The following is a 14827-nucleotide window of genomic DNA, read 5'->3' as shown; positions in this document are numbered from 1 at the left end:
AGGAATAAAGATGCAGACGTAGAGAATGGACTTGAGGACAAGGGGAGGGGGAAGGGTAAGCTGGGACGAAGTGAGAGAGTGGCATGGACATATATACACTACCAAATGTAAAATAGATAGCTAGTGGGAAGCAGCCGCATAGCACAGGGAGATCAGCTCTGTGCTTTGTGACCACCTAGAGGGGTGGGATAAGGAGGGTGGGAGGGAGGCTCAAGAGGGAGGGGATGTGGGGATATACGTATGCATATAGCTGATTCACTTTGTTATACAGCAGAAACTAACACAACATTGTAAAGCAACTATACTCCAATAAAGACCTATCCAAAAAAAAAAAAAGATAGAAGGTGTCTGGGTGTGACAGTGGAGGCTACAGAAATACAGGGGCTATTCGACATTGCTGTTTTCCAGAGGGGGCTGTGGAGTCCCTGGGGCAGGGCTGGGGTCACTTCCTGGGAACCGTGCTGTGATCTTTTGGGGGCTCCCTTTCCTTTGGTACCCTTGGCTTTCTATACCCAAGACTGTTGACGAGCCTCTACCCACCATGGGGACAACACCAGACACAGGCTGGCCAGTGGGCGGCACCTGAGGAGGAGGGATCGAGACCATTCTGGAGACGCACCCCCTGCCCCAGCCCACGACCCACAGGACGGCAGGCACCTGGGCACCTGGGGAGAGGTTCCAGGCCGGCCCTCCCCCCGCCTCCCCTCGTGCTGCCTGGTGAGGAGAGGCCGGCTGGCCCAGCCCAGGGCCGGCTGCAGCCTAGGGCCTTTCTCTGGCCGAACGCCCCCCAGACCACAGCTCACCACCAGGTCAAGTTGGGCTGCATCAAGCCTTCAGCCAAAAACACCCACCTGGTCCAGGGCAAGAAAGGAACACAAGTGAGTGAGAATGATGCAGGAAGGGTGTGCACCTTGACTGTCTGCAGTATTTGAGATCAGAAGAAAGGTTTGATCTCTCCTTTCTGTAAAGCCCCAGACAGGAGAGGACACCCTATAAAGGCATTACGTAAATCAGGGCTAAAGCTGCCGACCCTCATGGTGGATCTGGGCAGCCAGTGTGTGCAGTGGCTAGAACGTGGCCTCGGTGCCAGGTCCGTTGGCTCACCTGGGAAAGCTGTCCAACACCCCCTGCAAGCTGGGGACGGTGACGGGAGGAGGGAGCAGGGAGCCCGGAAGGAGAAGAGCTGGGGCACAGGGAGCTCTCTGTGCTGCACGGACGTGGCCCTGACTGTCTGCCCGTGGTCGCCCATGGTCGCCTCGTGGTGGACGGCACGCCCTTTCCCTCTCCCATCAGCCTGTCGCTGAGTTGCTCTCCTGGACCTCCAGGACCTGCTAAGGGTGGGGGATGCTTTCTCCCTTAACCGCAGGCTGGAGGGGGCATCACTCAGCAGTGATGGCGAGCATGCCTCACCCCCCCTCGCTGCGGATGCCGGGGCGGGGTTCCGGAGGGTGACAGCGGTGCCCGGCCACACACTGTGACCCAGGACCTCCCCGCCCCGGTCGGGCTCTGTGACCTTCTCGCGTCGGCCACAGCTGCAGAGTTACTTCGATTTTGGTGGCCAGGCCTTGTCTAATTTAGTCAATAAACTGGATACCTTTGCCCAGAATGATCCAGACACCAAGATTTTCCTATGTCACTCACCTGAGTTTTGAAATACTCATGTAATGTTCCCGTGACCAAAGTGAGATATTGTTCAAATCTGAGACTTTTGGGGAAGCAGAGTGCGGGGGGAAAAAGACAATGCGTCTGAAATATAGACCCTGAGAAAGAAGGCACCAGATACAATCAGCAATTCATTCAAGTTATATTCTCCTAAGAATTACCTTACCTACTTCCAGAGACAGCTGAGGTCATGTGACTACATCACAAACGGTGGAACCAAACAGGTTAACCTGCGTTCGGTCTAACAGATGTTCTCTGGAGAAGCTTAGAAGCTCCAGGGGTGCTTTGTTTTGGACCGGGTTGGGAGCTCATTGTCTGTCCTTCCTTCCTAGACCCCGTAGCAAAGACCTCCCACCGGGAATGGTATGCCACAGTGGCAGGACCTGTGCAGACAGGGGAGGCCACCTGCCTCCCAGCCTCTGCCAGGGCTGTGCTGGCCGCCCCCTCCCCCCCGAGAACCTCGCACTGGGCCCCTTCCTGGTCACCAGTGATGGCCAGCTTCTCAATGAGCCCGTCCAGTGGGGACCCGCCGGCCCTCAGACCCAGGGAGGTATGGAGTCTGGTGAATGCTAGCGAGTCACGCCACATCCCATCCGAGGGTGAGGTCCGGGTCCCTGCAGGTTCTCCTAATCAGCGCTGCCTGTCACTCTGCCCTCCTCCCGGAAAGGGAAGAGAAACTGCTCTCAACCTGAGAGCTGGTGCGGTCGCCGCAGCCTCCGCTAGAACCCAGCTGAACTGCTGTCCCCTCAGTCATTTCTCAGAAACCAGGTGGCCACCGTCTTGAGTTCAGAGCACTAAGATGGTGTCATTACTCTGTAATCACTTGGTGATGTGAAGTCACCCACTACTGGTCACGGCAGCGCCTCTTGTGTTGAATCAGAATGACGCACAGCCTGGGAGAGGACGGACCGCCAGGCTGGGAGACAGGCGCGACGTGTCTGACGGCAGAGGCGCTTGCAATACAACTAAACACTCATGGGGGGGGACTAGGCATCCATATACGTGTCTCCAGTCAACACTTTTAGCTGAATTCCTCTTCTAAACTGCTCACTGGTTCATGGTGCTACAACAGTCAAGATCGTGTACATGGGATTATACAGGAAATCAAGACTTGAAAAAGGAGCCCGGATTTTTGTCCCTGACCTTTTAAACAAACTCACTTATTAACAAAGAGTCAACATCTAAATAGACTTTTATTTTTTTCTTTTACTTATTTGGACAGAAAAGAAAATTCATCAGCTTTCATTAGAGTCTCCCTAAGTGTTGGAAACGCATTAAACTCAGAAATAGTGGACCTTGTAGAAAAGCATCACAAATTAAAAATAGATTTCTCCATGTGGTAAAAGTGCTTCCAATCTAATTAAAGGACACGGCAAAGGTGTGTTGAGACGCGATTTAAAATTTGGCCTACGATCCGTGGCATTGGATTAAAACCACAGGCGAGGTGACCGTCATGAACCCGGGGACAGAAATGATGTGAGTTGGGAGCATGCCGCCAGCAACACTTTTAATTAACTGAGTGACAACAGGGAAGAACGTCCCAAAGCCTGAGTAGAGTAGGTTTGCATCTGTAAAAATAAGGGGGCGACATAAACTGGGTCGAAGGGGGATCATGTAACTCTAGAAATTACTTGTTTCTTATCTGCGGGGACAGCCAGACCAGCCGACCACCCTGGCCGAGGTCTCCCAGGGAGACCGGTGGACCTTGGTTCAGAAAAGGCCCAAGTGTTCTGGGCAGTAAGCAAAGCCCTTGCTGCCACTGCTCGTCACGTAGGCCTTTCGGGCTGGCGGTGAGCAGGCCCCCGGCCCGCGGGAATCACGCCCAGCCAAGCTGGTACAGGTGGGTTTGCCAATGCCCACCACACCGTTCGGAGGGGTGCTGTGAGGCCGGCAGACACTGCCCGGTGACCACGCGAGGGAGAGAGTTCGCGAGTGGTCATCTGTAGAGACATTCTGTTGTCTCAGCCATGCTATGTATTTTCCAAAACAAGTGGTTCTGCTAATGATGACCGAGCTCAAGGCCCGCAGGCCCCCGTGGTCTGATGGACGCGAGGTGCCCTCTCTGGCCCAGGTCCAGGCCTGTGATCATGCAAAGAGCCACGACAGGGCGGGGTGAGAGGGGGAGAGCAGAAAAGAAGAGGGACATTTCCTTTTACAGAAGATCTGAAGCAACAGTAAGAAAATAACCTGAAGATATATTTAAAAATAAAAACCGGCCTCACACTTCACTGCCATTCTCCCTTTCTCCCCGTCCACCAGCCACGCAGGGATGGGCAGGAAGGCCGCGTGGACGTATCAGAGGGCCCCGCTCCCCGTGCCGTCGCTGCCTTTTCGTGGCGCTGGGTTGTGTTTCTTCTTCTACGAGCCCCGTTCTAAGCTGCCTGCACAGGGCAAACGCTGGGAAACCCTCCGGGCTCCCGCACACACCTGAGCAGTCCCAGCTGCGCAGAGCCCACCCGGCTCGCCTCCCGCCACCCGCAGTCACGGCGAGGCGCGAACCACGTCAAGACGTCTCTCCATCTTCACCAAGCAGGACGCGCTCCGGCTCGTCTCATCCCATCCCTGGCGCCCCTGGTGGCTGCAGCCCTCCCAGGTCCCCTGTGCTGAGCGGGCTCTCCCGCGGCCTCCGGGGCGTCGTGAGGGTGCCCTCCATGCCCCGCGCTGGCTGCACGGAGGGTCTGGCTCGGGGCCACATCTGCAGGATGCCCCGCTCTCCGGAGGGAGGCCGTGCTCTTCTTTGCGTGGAAAGCGGGGTGGCGCCATCCTCTGACCAGGTCCGTCCTGGTCCCTCCAGAGGCCCTGAGCACCCCTCCCGGGCCGCAGCCCCACGCAGGGCGTCTCCGGGTCTCTGGCCGGCGGGTCGGACGTCAGGCTCCCCCGCCCCTCCCTGGACCCGGTCCTTACCTAACCTGGGCCGCGCCCGCGGCATCAGAGGCTCGGAGAGGTGTCCTCCAGGCCCAGCAGCTCTCGCACGAGTGTCTCCCCGAACTGGGCCCGGCTGTACCTCTTCACGTGGTAGGCCTCTGACATCTTGTACAGGATGTAGGCGTTGTTGACGGCGACGCTGACGGCAAACCAGAACACCTGTTGCCACGTCTTGTTTGCTTTATGAGAAACGAAATACCTAGGAGGACAGAACGGCAAGGAGGCTGACTCAGACGGTGTCCGGGGACCCCGTGCAGGAGAGACATCCCCGAAAGGCCTCATCGGGGTCAGCGAGATGCCGCAGGGGGCGCGGCGGCGGGAACCCGGCTGTGGGGAGGGGCGGGAGGGCGGGGCAGCCTCTCTCTGAGGCTCGGCCCCGTGAACCGAACTTGAACGTGCCAACAACCCCTATCAAAGGTCAGGTGGGAGGAGGCGGGTCACCACAGGGGACACCGAGACCAGGGGCCAGGCCTCTGCGGTGCAGCCCGGAGCTCTGGAGGGAACCGGGCCGAGGGGCTCCCCGGGTCGCCGAGGGGCTCCGCGGGTCGCCGAGGGGCTCCCCGGGTCGCCGAGGGCCCTGCTCAAGTGCGGCACATCCCGAGCCATCTGGCGCCTCGTCCGCCCGCAGCTCTGTGCGTGTCTCTTCACCACCCCCGCCTCCCCTCGGAGGGAGGCCTCCTCTGCCCCGAGACGGAGGACGGCGCTCCCCCCAGACGGCCAACTCAGGACCCGTCCCTGCGCCGCGTCCTCCGTCTGCACGTGTGTCTCTGCACCCCGGGGGCCAGTAGCCTCGGCACCACCGAGACGCCCAGCCAGGGCGGCCGCGGATGTCCATTCGCGCAATCGTGCCGATTCCCCTGGAGCCACCGCGCAGGCCCGCGAGGCGCCAGGCACGCCGCAGGCTCCGCGGAGACCGTCCAGTGACTCCCTGCGCAGCGGGGCTCCCTCTCACGCCCGGGCTTTTCCAGGAGACCCAGGACCACGTGCTGCCTCCCCGCCCGCAAGCAGCCTGGGGGGACGTCCGTGCCCCTCAAGGAGGGCTGAGAAAACGCCCACCGCCTTTGGGGTTAGTCCAACCCTGTTCCAGGCTGTGAGGCTCAGGCCCAGTAATTTCATAGGCAGACCGAGGTTCAAGGGCAATCATTTCTTCCCTCCTGTTGTGGACCAGTGCCGGAAAACACGCGGCCCGGCCCGACGGCGCCCGGGGCCCAGAGGGTGTGGGGTGCAGGCCAGCGGCTGAGATGGAGGGGAGGGGACAGAGAGGGCAGCGGTGCAGGAGGTGGGGGGCTGGGGGGGCAGGGCGGGCGGGGGTGCAGGCTCGGGATTTTATCTCTCGGGCTCTCCCGTTGTCAACTCTGAACCTGGGGACACTGACCGCCCAGCGGCCCCTCTGTTCTCGGTGGCGAGGCCTCCCGTGCCGGGGCGCCGGCTCACTTACTTGCTGTACTTGTCATCGTACTTGCAGATGTAGCTGAGGTGGGCAGCGAAGGCCTCCACGGCCAGCGGGCAGGGGATCTCCCCACTCCTCCTCTTGATGATCACGCCTGCGGGGAACAGACGGGACGTCCCCTCTGAGCTGCCCCCCGCAAACCCCCGTTCAAAATGTGCCCCCCTCCCCCCTGCCTGCTTGTCAAACAGACGGCAGGGGAGGAGATCGAGGGAAACCACCACCAACACCACCACTGCAGCTTCAGGGGAGCGCAGGACACCGGGCCACGGCACGGGCCACGGCACAGCCCATGGCAGGGCCACGGCACAGGCCACGGCACAGGCCACGGCTGGGCCCGCGGGTGGTGAGGCACAAAGGCAGCCGTAAGTGGAGCGGGGCTGCTGCACCCGATGGGGCCTTGAGAGCAGAGGGGGAGCTCAGGACCCACTTTCCCCCTCCCTCCCTCCCTCCCCCGGGCTTCAACCCCTCCCGCCAGGGTCTGAGCGGGGGTGGGAGGGAGGTGGCCACCGAGGTCAGGGAGCGGGGGTCCCTTCCACCTGCTCTGCCGCCTCCATCAAGGCAGAGGGTGAGACTAGAGGCCAGAAGGCGCAGCAGCTGCCCCGACCCCAGGCTCTTCCACGCCTCGCCCCGCGGACAGAACCCTGTACACCCAGCTGCTCCCGGGACGCCCTCTCTCACACGCCTTCAAACGCCTTTTCCTCCCAAATACACATGGAACTGCGTCCCAGGGCCACTCGCCGAGGTCACGGCAAGATTCAAACGTCCCACTGACCGGGCATAAGAAGCAAAGAGATCATCAGTCCTCTTCAGCCTGCTGCCCAACAACCTGCTTTCCAAGACCTGCCCCGCCCGCCCGGGTGGACGTCCACTGCGCCCACGGAGGGGACGCGGGGGCGGGAAGGACACTCGTGCGAGCGAGGTCGGGATTACAGAGCGCTTCCTCTGCGCAGCCCGCCCCCATCCCCGCCGCCCGCAGAACGATGTGATTAGGAGAACAGCGCCATTCAAAGGGCTGTGGGTTTTCAGCACTACTTAAATGGGTGTAACTGAAGTAAGAATGGTCACACAGGTCCATCTGCTGAGACTGAGCCCTGAGCCGGGATCTTTTTTGTCTCCCACCCCGCTCCCCAGATACTGATTTTTTGCACTGAAGAAGCACCTGGACATCTTGTGAGAGACTGAGAAGCCAGGCCCCGCCCCTAGAGTTGTGGTCTGGGGAAGCCCGGGGCAGGACCCGGGCAACACACTTCCTAAAGCCTCCAAAGCTCAGAGGACCTCTGTGCCCAGCCAGAGGGTCCAGGGTCCTGGATGCTTAGGGATCCTTTCCCCACTCAGAGAGACGTTCTATGGTCGGGTGATGCAGACGCACGTGCATCCTTCACGGCTGGGCTCCTGCCTCCAAGGAGGGCTGTGTCTCTGCAGCACCCTTCCTGAGGGGACCTGTGCTGGTGTCTTTGCTCACCACCCCGCCCGACCTCAAGTCCAAGTGGGCAAACACCCCAGTTCCACACCCCGGCCCAGGCACATGGCCTTGGGAGGTTTCCCACCTCCAGCTCCATTTTAATTTGCCCGACTTTCGCCTACAGCCTCCTCTGGGACTAAGGAGGCCCCTTTAGGGCTCCCCGGAGTCCACGTGGGTATGAGCAGATCAGACCATCCCATAAAGAAATAAAATCCCCTCCGTTCTTTTCCCAGAAGTGGAGGACAACTCACTCCGAGTCACCAGGGCTCCCAGTGGGTCAGGCCCGCTGTCCGAGGGCCTCGGCCAGCACCATGCCCCTGGGGCTCCCCGCCTGCAGCTCCAGCTGCTGCCTTCCACACAGCCAGGGCACTAGCTCCAGGGCCGCCGCTGTCCCAGCACACCCAGCCGTGCCAGGCCTGCTTTCCTTCTCCGTTTCCTTCCCATCCCTTCGAACGTTTTAACTCAACATGAGGATTGCAGCTGGAAATCTCAGGAGAGTGGTTTCAAAATCCAGGTGTGCGTCAGTCTCTAGCATTTCCCCAAGTTCATAAACAAGTCCACGCTCCTCTCTCCTGAAATTTTGGAATTTAGATACTATTCAAGCTGGAAAGGGTAAGTCTGCTGTCCTATAATATCCTTTTCTGAGGACTGAAAAGCTTTAGACATTGGAAATATTGACAAGAGGTGATGTGCTATTTATTGTGTCCGCTGGCCTCATAACCAGGAATGCCGTGCTCTCCTGGGTGCACCCTGTACATTTACAGCCGTGTGGGGGACCCTCTGCGCACAGCTTTATTCCACGTGTCTACCTCTGTGACACCGTAGGTCCACGTGGGCCTATGAGAGGACCACGTGTCTTCATGTTCCAGGGAGTTCTGTCTTCTGCCTTCCCCGGGCTTTTTCTGGCTGGGCTGACCTTCTTTCCGTCCTTCTGTAAGTCTGAATGAATGAGTCAAGACCTGACTCACAGACCCATGCAGACATTCCACACTCACATTAGCCTCATGGAATCTGAACCCTAAGTGGGCAAAGAGGGAGATGGCAACGAGACGGTAGACTCAAAATGGATTCTAGAAGAAACGCAAAAAGATGCGGTTCTCGCTGGGGATATGTCCCTGGATGAATGGCAGCATGTAACTTAAAAAGCCTGCATATGCTCACAGTCTCTGAAAGAGGGCTCATTTTCCCTTAGAATCTGGAGTAAAGAATAATCAATCAATCCCTAAAATGTCCATAACTAGTTACATGTTTTCTAAAATTTGAAATTCTGCTCATCTTTTACAAGAACAAATATGGTCACAGTAGACGACAGTATAAAGCTGAGAAGCAGTCTTTAGAATATAGGAGACTTTGTCAGCTGGGTGACATTTAAAATAAGTAGGGAAAAAAAGAATTATTTGATAAATGGTTCAGGTACAGAGGTGGGGCTGCTTGGTCAACCAACCTTTGCCACTTAACGAAAAAAAAAATAGTAGCAGCCCAACTGGTGCCACGACCAAAATAAATTCCAAGTGGATGACTGCAAAGTGCACAAAATCACCCTATAAAACAACCAAGTGAACTATACTCACCTGGCCTTGGGACAGAGCAGGGGCTTTAAAGCATGAGAGCAAATAACATGATCGACAGCTGTGTCGATGCGGAAATGAAAAACCCTTTGTATGTTAAAATTACTGGCCATAAATAAAAGCAAAGGGAAAACAAACGAAGAAAAATATCTGCTATAGGCATAAAATCTGCTTTCAATATCGTAAGACAAATACTTCAAATGAAAAATTGACAAGAACATGAAGAAATCATTGAAAATTAGCTAAAAACACAGGAAAAGATGTTCAACCCCACCAACAGTCACGGCGATTCATATATAAAATTTTGTAGCATTTTTCAGCCATCATATTGACAAATTTAGAAAAGAAAAAAAAATAGTGTTGATAAAGCAGGAGGAATCTCGGTCCCCTGGTAACCTACTGCAACGGCAATAATGCAGCCTTTTGGCAACACAGCATCAACAGCCTTAAAAACGTTCAGACCCTTTGGCCCAGCCGTTCAACTTTTAGATTTATCTTGGAAGTGATCAAAGGATCAAAATGATCAAAGGAAGTGATCAAAGATGTACCTGAAGATTTATATATGAAGATCTTCACTACATCATTATTCATATTATGAAAAAAGGATCATTCATAGGGGCCAAGATAAAGAAATTATGATACATCTAAGGATGGAATACGAGGTGGTCTTTAAAAATCATGTCTTTGAAGTACACCGAAAGGAAAACTACCTCCCTTCATTAAGAAACGAGGCCCTAGGATGTGGACCAGGAGAAGGATTCTCAGTGGGGAGCGTGCCGGCCACACGGCCTCCGCTCTGCGAGCCCCCTTGGCCGCACCCAGGGTCTCCTCTCACCTGCCGGGCTCCCAGTGTCCACAGGCCCTGGGGGGGCCCAGGGGCCTGGCGGTGGGGGTCGGTCTGTGGCCAGGCTGTGGACACACTCCATGGGATTTTCAAGGGCGACTAGGGTCGGGGGCTGCGTGATGTATAATAGAGTACGTACTTCAGAAAACTATCACGGAATTGAACACAAATACTAGTTTCGGCGTATTTAAAAATCACCCCTCCCAATTTTCTCATCTTCCCTCAACAGCCTCCTGCCTCCTTCCCTTGGTGCCCGATTTAAGGGTCCCAGTCCTTGATATCGGGGTTTTCAGGTGTGTCATCTTCAATCCTATTGCAGGCTTCTCCCTAACCTCCCCAGATGCGGTCTGTTCTCTGCTACCTCATTTCACCCAGCTCAGACAAGTGAGAAGTCCTTGCTTCGGGACATCGTTTCAGAGGCTATCACTTAACGTAACTTGGTGGGAAGCAGCTCCCATGCCCTACACCCACACCTGTTCCTAGAGACACTCTGGCCCCGAGGCCCCAACCGCAAGAGAGCAGAAGTCCAATTCAAACTGGCCTTCAGCTGACAAGGTCAATTCCAAACCTCTCCTCTAAGTGCCCTTGACATAGCACTCGAGGGGGGGGGGCAGCTTTCTCCACCCCCTACACATAAGTGGGGTAACGACACCCACGTGCTTGAGTCCCTCGATTGCAATCTCCACTGAAATGTAACACAACTTAGGTGTGTGCGTGGGGTGAAGGATGGGAATAAATGAACAAGAGGCACTAAATACACACCCACATACCACGTACATACACACATACCACGCACACACAGACACACACACACATCGCACACCCCTGAGCTCCTTGGCAGTGTTCCTTTAATAGAGAAGAGGAAAGATGTCTTAAAGTAAAGGAACACAAGGGACTTTTCAAATACACTACGGAACGATAAATATTTTTGTAAAGGGTCCCTTTGTCACTGCAATTTCCTTTTCTGTTGTTTAATCGTGTTTGAGCTGTAGTTTCCCTTAAATATAAGGCTCCTTGCTAAATGAATCCCCTTGTTAGCAATGGATTTTAAATCCCAAGGAAAATCAATGATGATACAAACTGAACCCCCCAAAAACCCAACGCAAGCGATTAACTTCTAAGGAAGACATTTTAAAGATAAGAATGGTGGACTTTCTTTTCCCCCCTCCCATCAGAACAGATTTTTCACAGAATCCTAGATGACGATCATGTAAATACCGTTCAAACGGAGCCTATTAATCACACCGCGTACGACCTGGGGGACCTGCAAATGCCAGCCTCACGGCTTCTGTTGACGGCTGGCAGGTCCCAGGCAGCGGACAGCCTGCGGGCCCAGGAAGCGCTTGCCGCCCCGCAAAAGGCAGCAGCCGTCACCCTGCGGCCCAGAGCCGAAGAGGGGCGGGGGTCACCCGACGCCAGAGCTCACCCACACCCCTGCCCCGGGGCCCACCGCGTGCCCACCTTGCTGCACGGGCGAGTAGGCGTTGGTCAGGAAGCGGAAGTGCCCCTTGTTGTACCAGCAGATCAGGGACATGCTCCCCTTCATCCGGATGCTGTGCTGGCCCCGGGCGGGCGGCAAGGCCGGGCTGCTCAGCATGGAGGGCGGCAGGCCGGTGCAGTCACTCTTCCTGGAGCTGAGCAGCCCGCAGCAGTAGATCCCTGCGGGGACACGGACCGCACGGCCTCAGGGCGGCTCCCCCCGACACCCCCGGGCTCGGCCCTCAGGGGGCCCCTCTAGAAGAGATGGTGAAGTCTGGGGGCTTTCATCCCAGATGTGCTGCCGCCCCCAACTTCCGTACGTACTAAGATCACAGGGAAGAGCTAACGCAAGCAGGGCGTCGGCAGTAACAACGGCCGCTCTCGCGGCCAGAGGGCTGGCTACCTGCCAGCACAGGGCTGAGCCCGAGGACCCAACCTCCCACCTGCTTCTAGAAACTTCTGAGCACATGCGATGCACCGGCACTGCAGGCTCCCAGCTGGGCGGGCAGAGACGGGCATCGTTAGCACAGGTCTGTCTGCCGTCTAAGCCTGACCCAGCCAGTCACACCCCCCCTCACCAAGACTCGCCGGGCACCCGGGCAGCCCTGGCCGCGTGCAGCCAAGTGAAAGACAGAGGAGGCAGGGCGTCATCACAGGACACGCGCTACACGGGGTCCTGCCTGTGCTGTACGCGCGGGGCCCCTGGGTGGCGGAGCTTCCTGAGGGGCCTCGACGCCCAGCACGTTCCACGGGGCAGGAGGCCCCGCAGGCAGAGACCAGCAGGAACAAGGAGCCTTCTCTAGATTCCGCCGGGACTCGAGGTCTTTCCCAGCCCTCCCCGTTCGTGGTCCCCGGCTCCCCCCCTCCCCGCCCAGGAAGCCGCGGGGAAGCCCGCCCCTCCCCACACCCGGGGGGGGGGGGGGACACGTGATGGGGCACTTTGACTGAAGACCCGGGAGCAGTCCGCCCCTCCGGGCAGACACTATGGGCACATGTTCCAGGCCCATGCTCTCCTCACCACTGCTTCCCACCCCCATGCTGGAAGGACGGCTGATGACTTCCTGTCCTCCTCGCCGCCCCAGAAGCAGCAGTGGGTGAGGAATAACACCCGCGGGCGGCGGGGGGCAGGCCCGGTCTTGCTGCCAGAAAGAAGAGGGCTCCCTGCGGCTCCCACCTCTACAGATCCAACCACCCAGACTCCGCTGGCCTTGAGATTTAAGAAGAACCTGTCTTCAAAACAGGGCAGAGGATTAGACGAATGAGGATAGTGTTTTAAATCGCCCATCGGGCTCGGTGAACCCAACCACCCAAAGAGCAGCTGCCTTCTCCTAACAGGGGAAGAAGAGAATCCGGCAGCACGCAAGTTTATTTATGAAAACGGCCATTCTTGCGTGAATATCGTTCCTGGCTATTATTTTACAGAGCAGTCTCTGTGCGCCCAGGAGGGACAGCCAGACTCAGCGGGGACTCCTGTCTTCAACCCCGGCTGCCCTGCCCGTTAGACGCCCCTGGGGGCACCAGGCCAGACGAGGCGGTCCGAGTCCCTGCGGGTGGGGGCAGCCATCCGTGAGCGACGTGGAGACAACCTCCCCGCGTGTCGGTCACCACAGGGGAAGCCCAGGAGGTCGTGTGGGAGGGCTCACAGCCTCAGATGTTTCTAACAAACAGCCGAAGAAATCTTTGTCTGCTCTCGGAAAACTTCAAATTCCACGTCTAATTATTTTCTTCCCACTGGAAGATTCTCCTCCACCCTCCGCTAATTCCCCGTGCGGGGGGGGCCCAGGCCAGCAGCCCAGCTCTCAGGGAAGCCTCTGGCGTCCTCACTCAGCACCCCACCAGCCCACGTGCTACAAGCGGGTCCTGACTACGTCATGCGACTCTTGGTCCAGGAGACAGGGACACCCGCGGTGTGGGGCAGGGAGCGGGCCTGCAGGGCACACAGACGCTGTGGGGCGCAGTTCTGGGAACCCCGGGGGCCATGCACGTGACACTCACCCTGGGACCCGCACGAGCGGGCCAGCGGGCACGGCAGCCCTGGCTCTCACCCCACGCTCTGACACGGGCACCCACTGTGCTGGGTTAACGTGCGTCAGGGCCAGTTTTCTCCAACTTGACTCCATGGCCCCTCTTCACATAGTCTGACCTCTCCACACGGAATTCTCTCAACAATTAAACCCTGAGCCCTGCTGGGACCAGACTTACAGATGAGTAAGACGCAGCCGAGGCCAGCAAGAGCACAGGGTCCAGGCTGAGGCCACAGGTTGGAAGCTGTGGGCTCCCCGTTACTTGAGAGGGTTTGCTTTTCTTTTTTTTTTTGGCTGCATCGGGTCTTAGTTGTAGCATGCAGGCTTCTCTCTAGTTGCAGCACGCAGGCTCTCTAGTTGAGGCGTGTGGGCTCAGTACTTGTGCACGGGCTTAGTTGCCCTGCAGCACGTGGGATCTTAGTTCCCTGACCAGGGACTGAACCCACATCCCCTGCAGTGGAAGGCGGATTCTTTACCACTGGACCAGCAGGGAAGTCCAGAGAAGGTTTGGTTTTAAGGCCAGACATCAGATCTGTTGCTAAGCAACAGGTCTGCAATTCCAGTGTCTGGAGTAGCTGAGTGGGGGCTTTCTGTGTTTCTCCCGAGTGGACTGGATATAAATCCCAGATGTAGGACGAAGTGAAGGCAGATACAACCTGCCATGGGGCTTCCTGACTCGGCCCAGGTCTGTCTCTATAGCCCCATTTCTGCCAGAGCCCTGGAAGGCTTGCCCTATCTTTGCAACAAACGAACCAGGCATCTTAGCACTGAGGGGAACTAACACCTTTCTGAGGCCCATTGTACTGCTGCCTGTATTAATGCACACAATTCTCTGGCCAGCTGGAAGGGGCCACATTACAGACCGGGGTGGGGAGTTCAGACTTCCTAAGAGTCTTAGTAGGAGCTGTGCCTTGGTGCTGCGGATTTAACATTTGTGTCCCCCGCACCCCAAATTCCTATGTTGAAAACCTAATGCCTGAAGTGATGCTATTTGGAGGTGGGCCTTTGGGAGGTGCTTAGGTCATGAGGGTGGAGCCCTCATGAATGGGATTAGTGCCCTTATAAAAGAGTCCCTACAGAGCTCCCTAGTCCCTTCCACCATGTGAAGACACAGGGAGAAGTCTGCAACCTGGAGGAGGGCCCTCACCCGACCACACTGGCACCCCGACCTTGGACATCCAGCCTCCAGAGCTGTGAGCAATGAATTCCTATTTATAGGAACTAAAAAGGATTTATAGGGTGGTCTATAAACCACCCACTCTGTGGTACTTTGTTATAGCAGCCTGAATGGACTAAAACACTAGGAAGACTCCTCAGATGGCCATGGCCTTACCACAAAGGACACAAAGAGATGTGCCCAGAAGACCTGAACTGACCTGTCCCCCAGACCACGAGTCTGGTCTCCCTCCAGAC

The 14827-nt window shown here is 57.0% G+C and overlaps 1 protein-coding gene across 1 annotated transcript in view; it reads right to left on the bottom strand.

Annotated features, from left to right (window-relative positions):
- Positions 1-4590: 4590 nt before the first annotated feature.
- PGBD5 (piggyBac transposable element derived 5) overlaps positions 4591-14827 on the bottom strand; it is an 86477-nt gene continuing 76240 nt past the window's right edge. Inside the window, exons 5-7 of the mRNA XM_068548852.1 lie at positions 11373-11570; positions 6026-6131; positions 4591-4786 (exon numbers count right to left, since the gene is read on the bottom strand). Of these exons, the coding sequence (XP_068404953.1) occupies positions 4591-4786; positions 6026-6131; positions 11373-11570 (500 nt within the window). The remainder of the gene's footprint in view (positions 4787-6025; positions 6132-11372; positions 11571-14827) is intronic.

This window comes from Eschrichtius robustus, chromosome 7 (genome assembly GCF_028021215.1).
Source record: "Eschrichtius robustus isolate mEscRob2 chromosome 7, mEscRob2.pri, whole genome shotgun sequence".
In the NCBI taxonomy this organism is placed as follows: domain Eukaryota; kingdom Metazoa; phylum Chordata; class Mammalia; order Artiodactyla; family Eschrichtiidae; genus Eschrichtius; species Eschrichtius robustus.
Note: the sequence above shows the minus strand (reverse complement) of the source record. Positions and strands in the feature narration are given on the sequence as shown.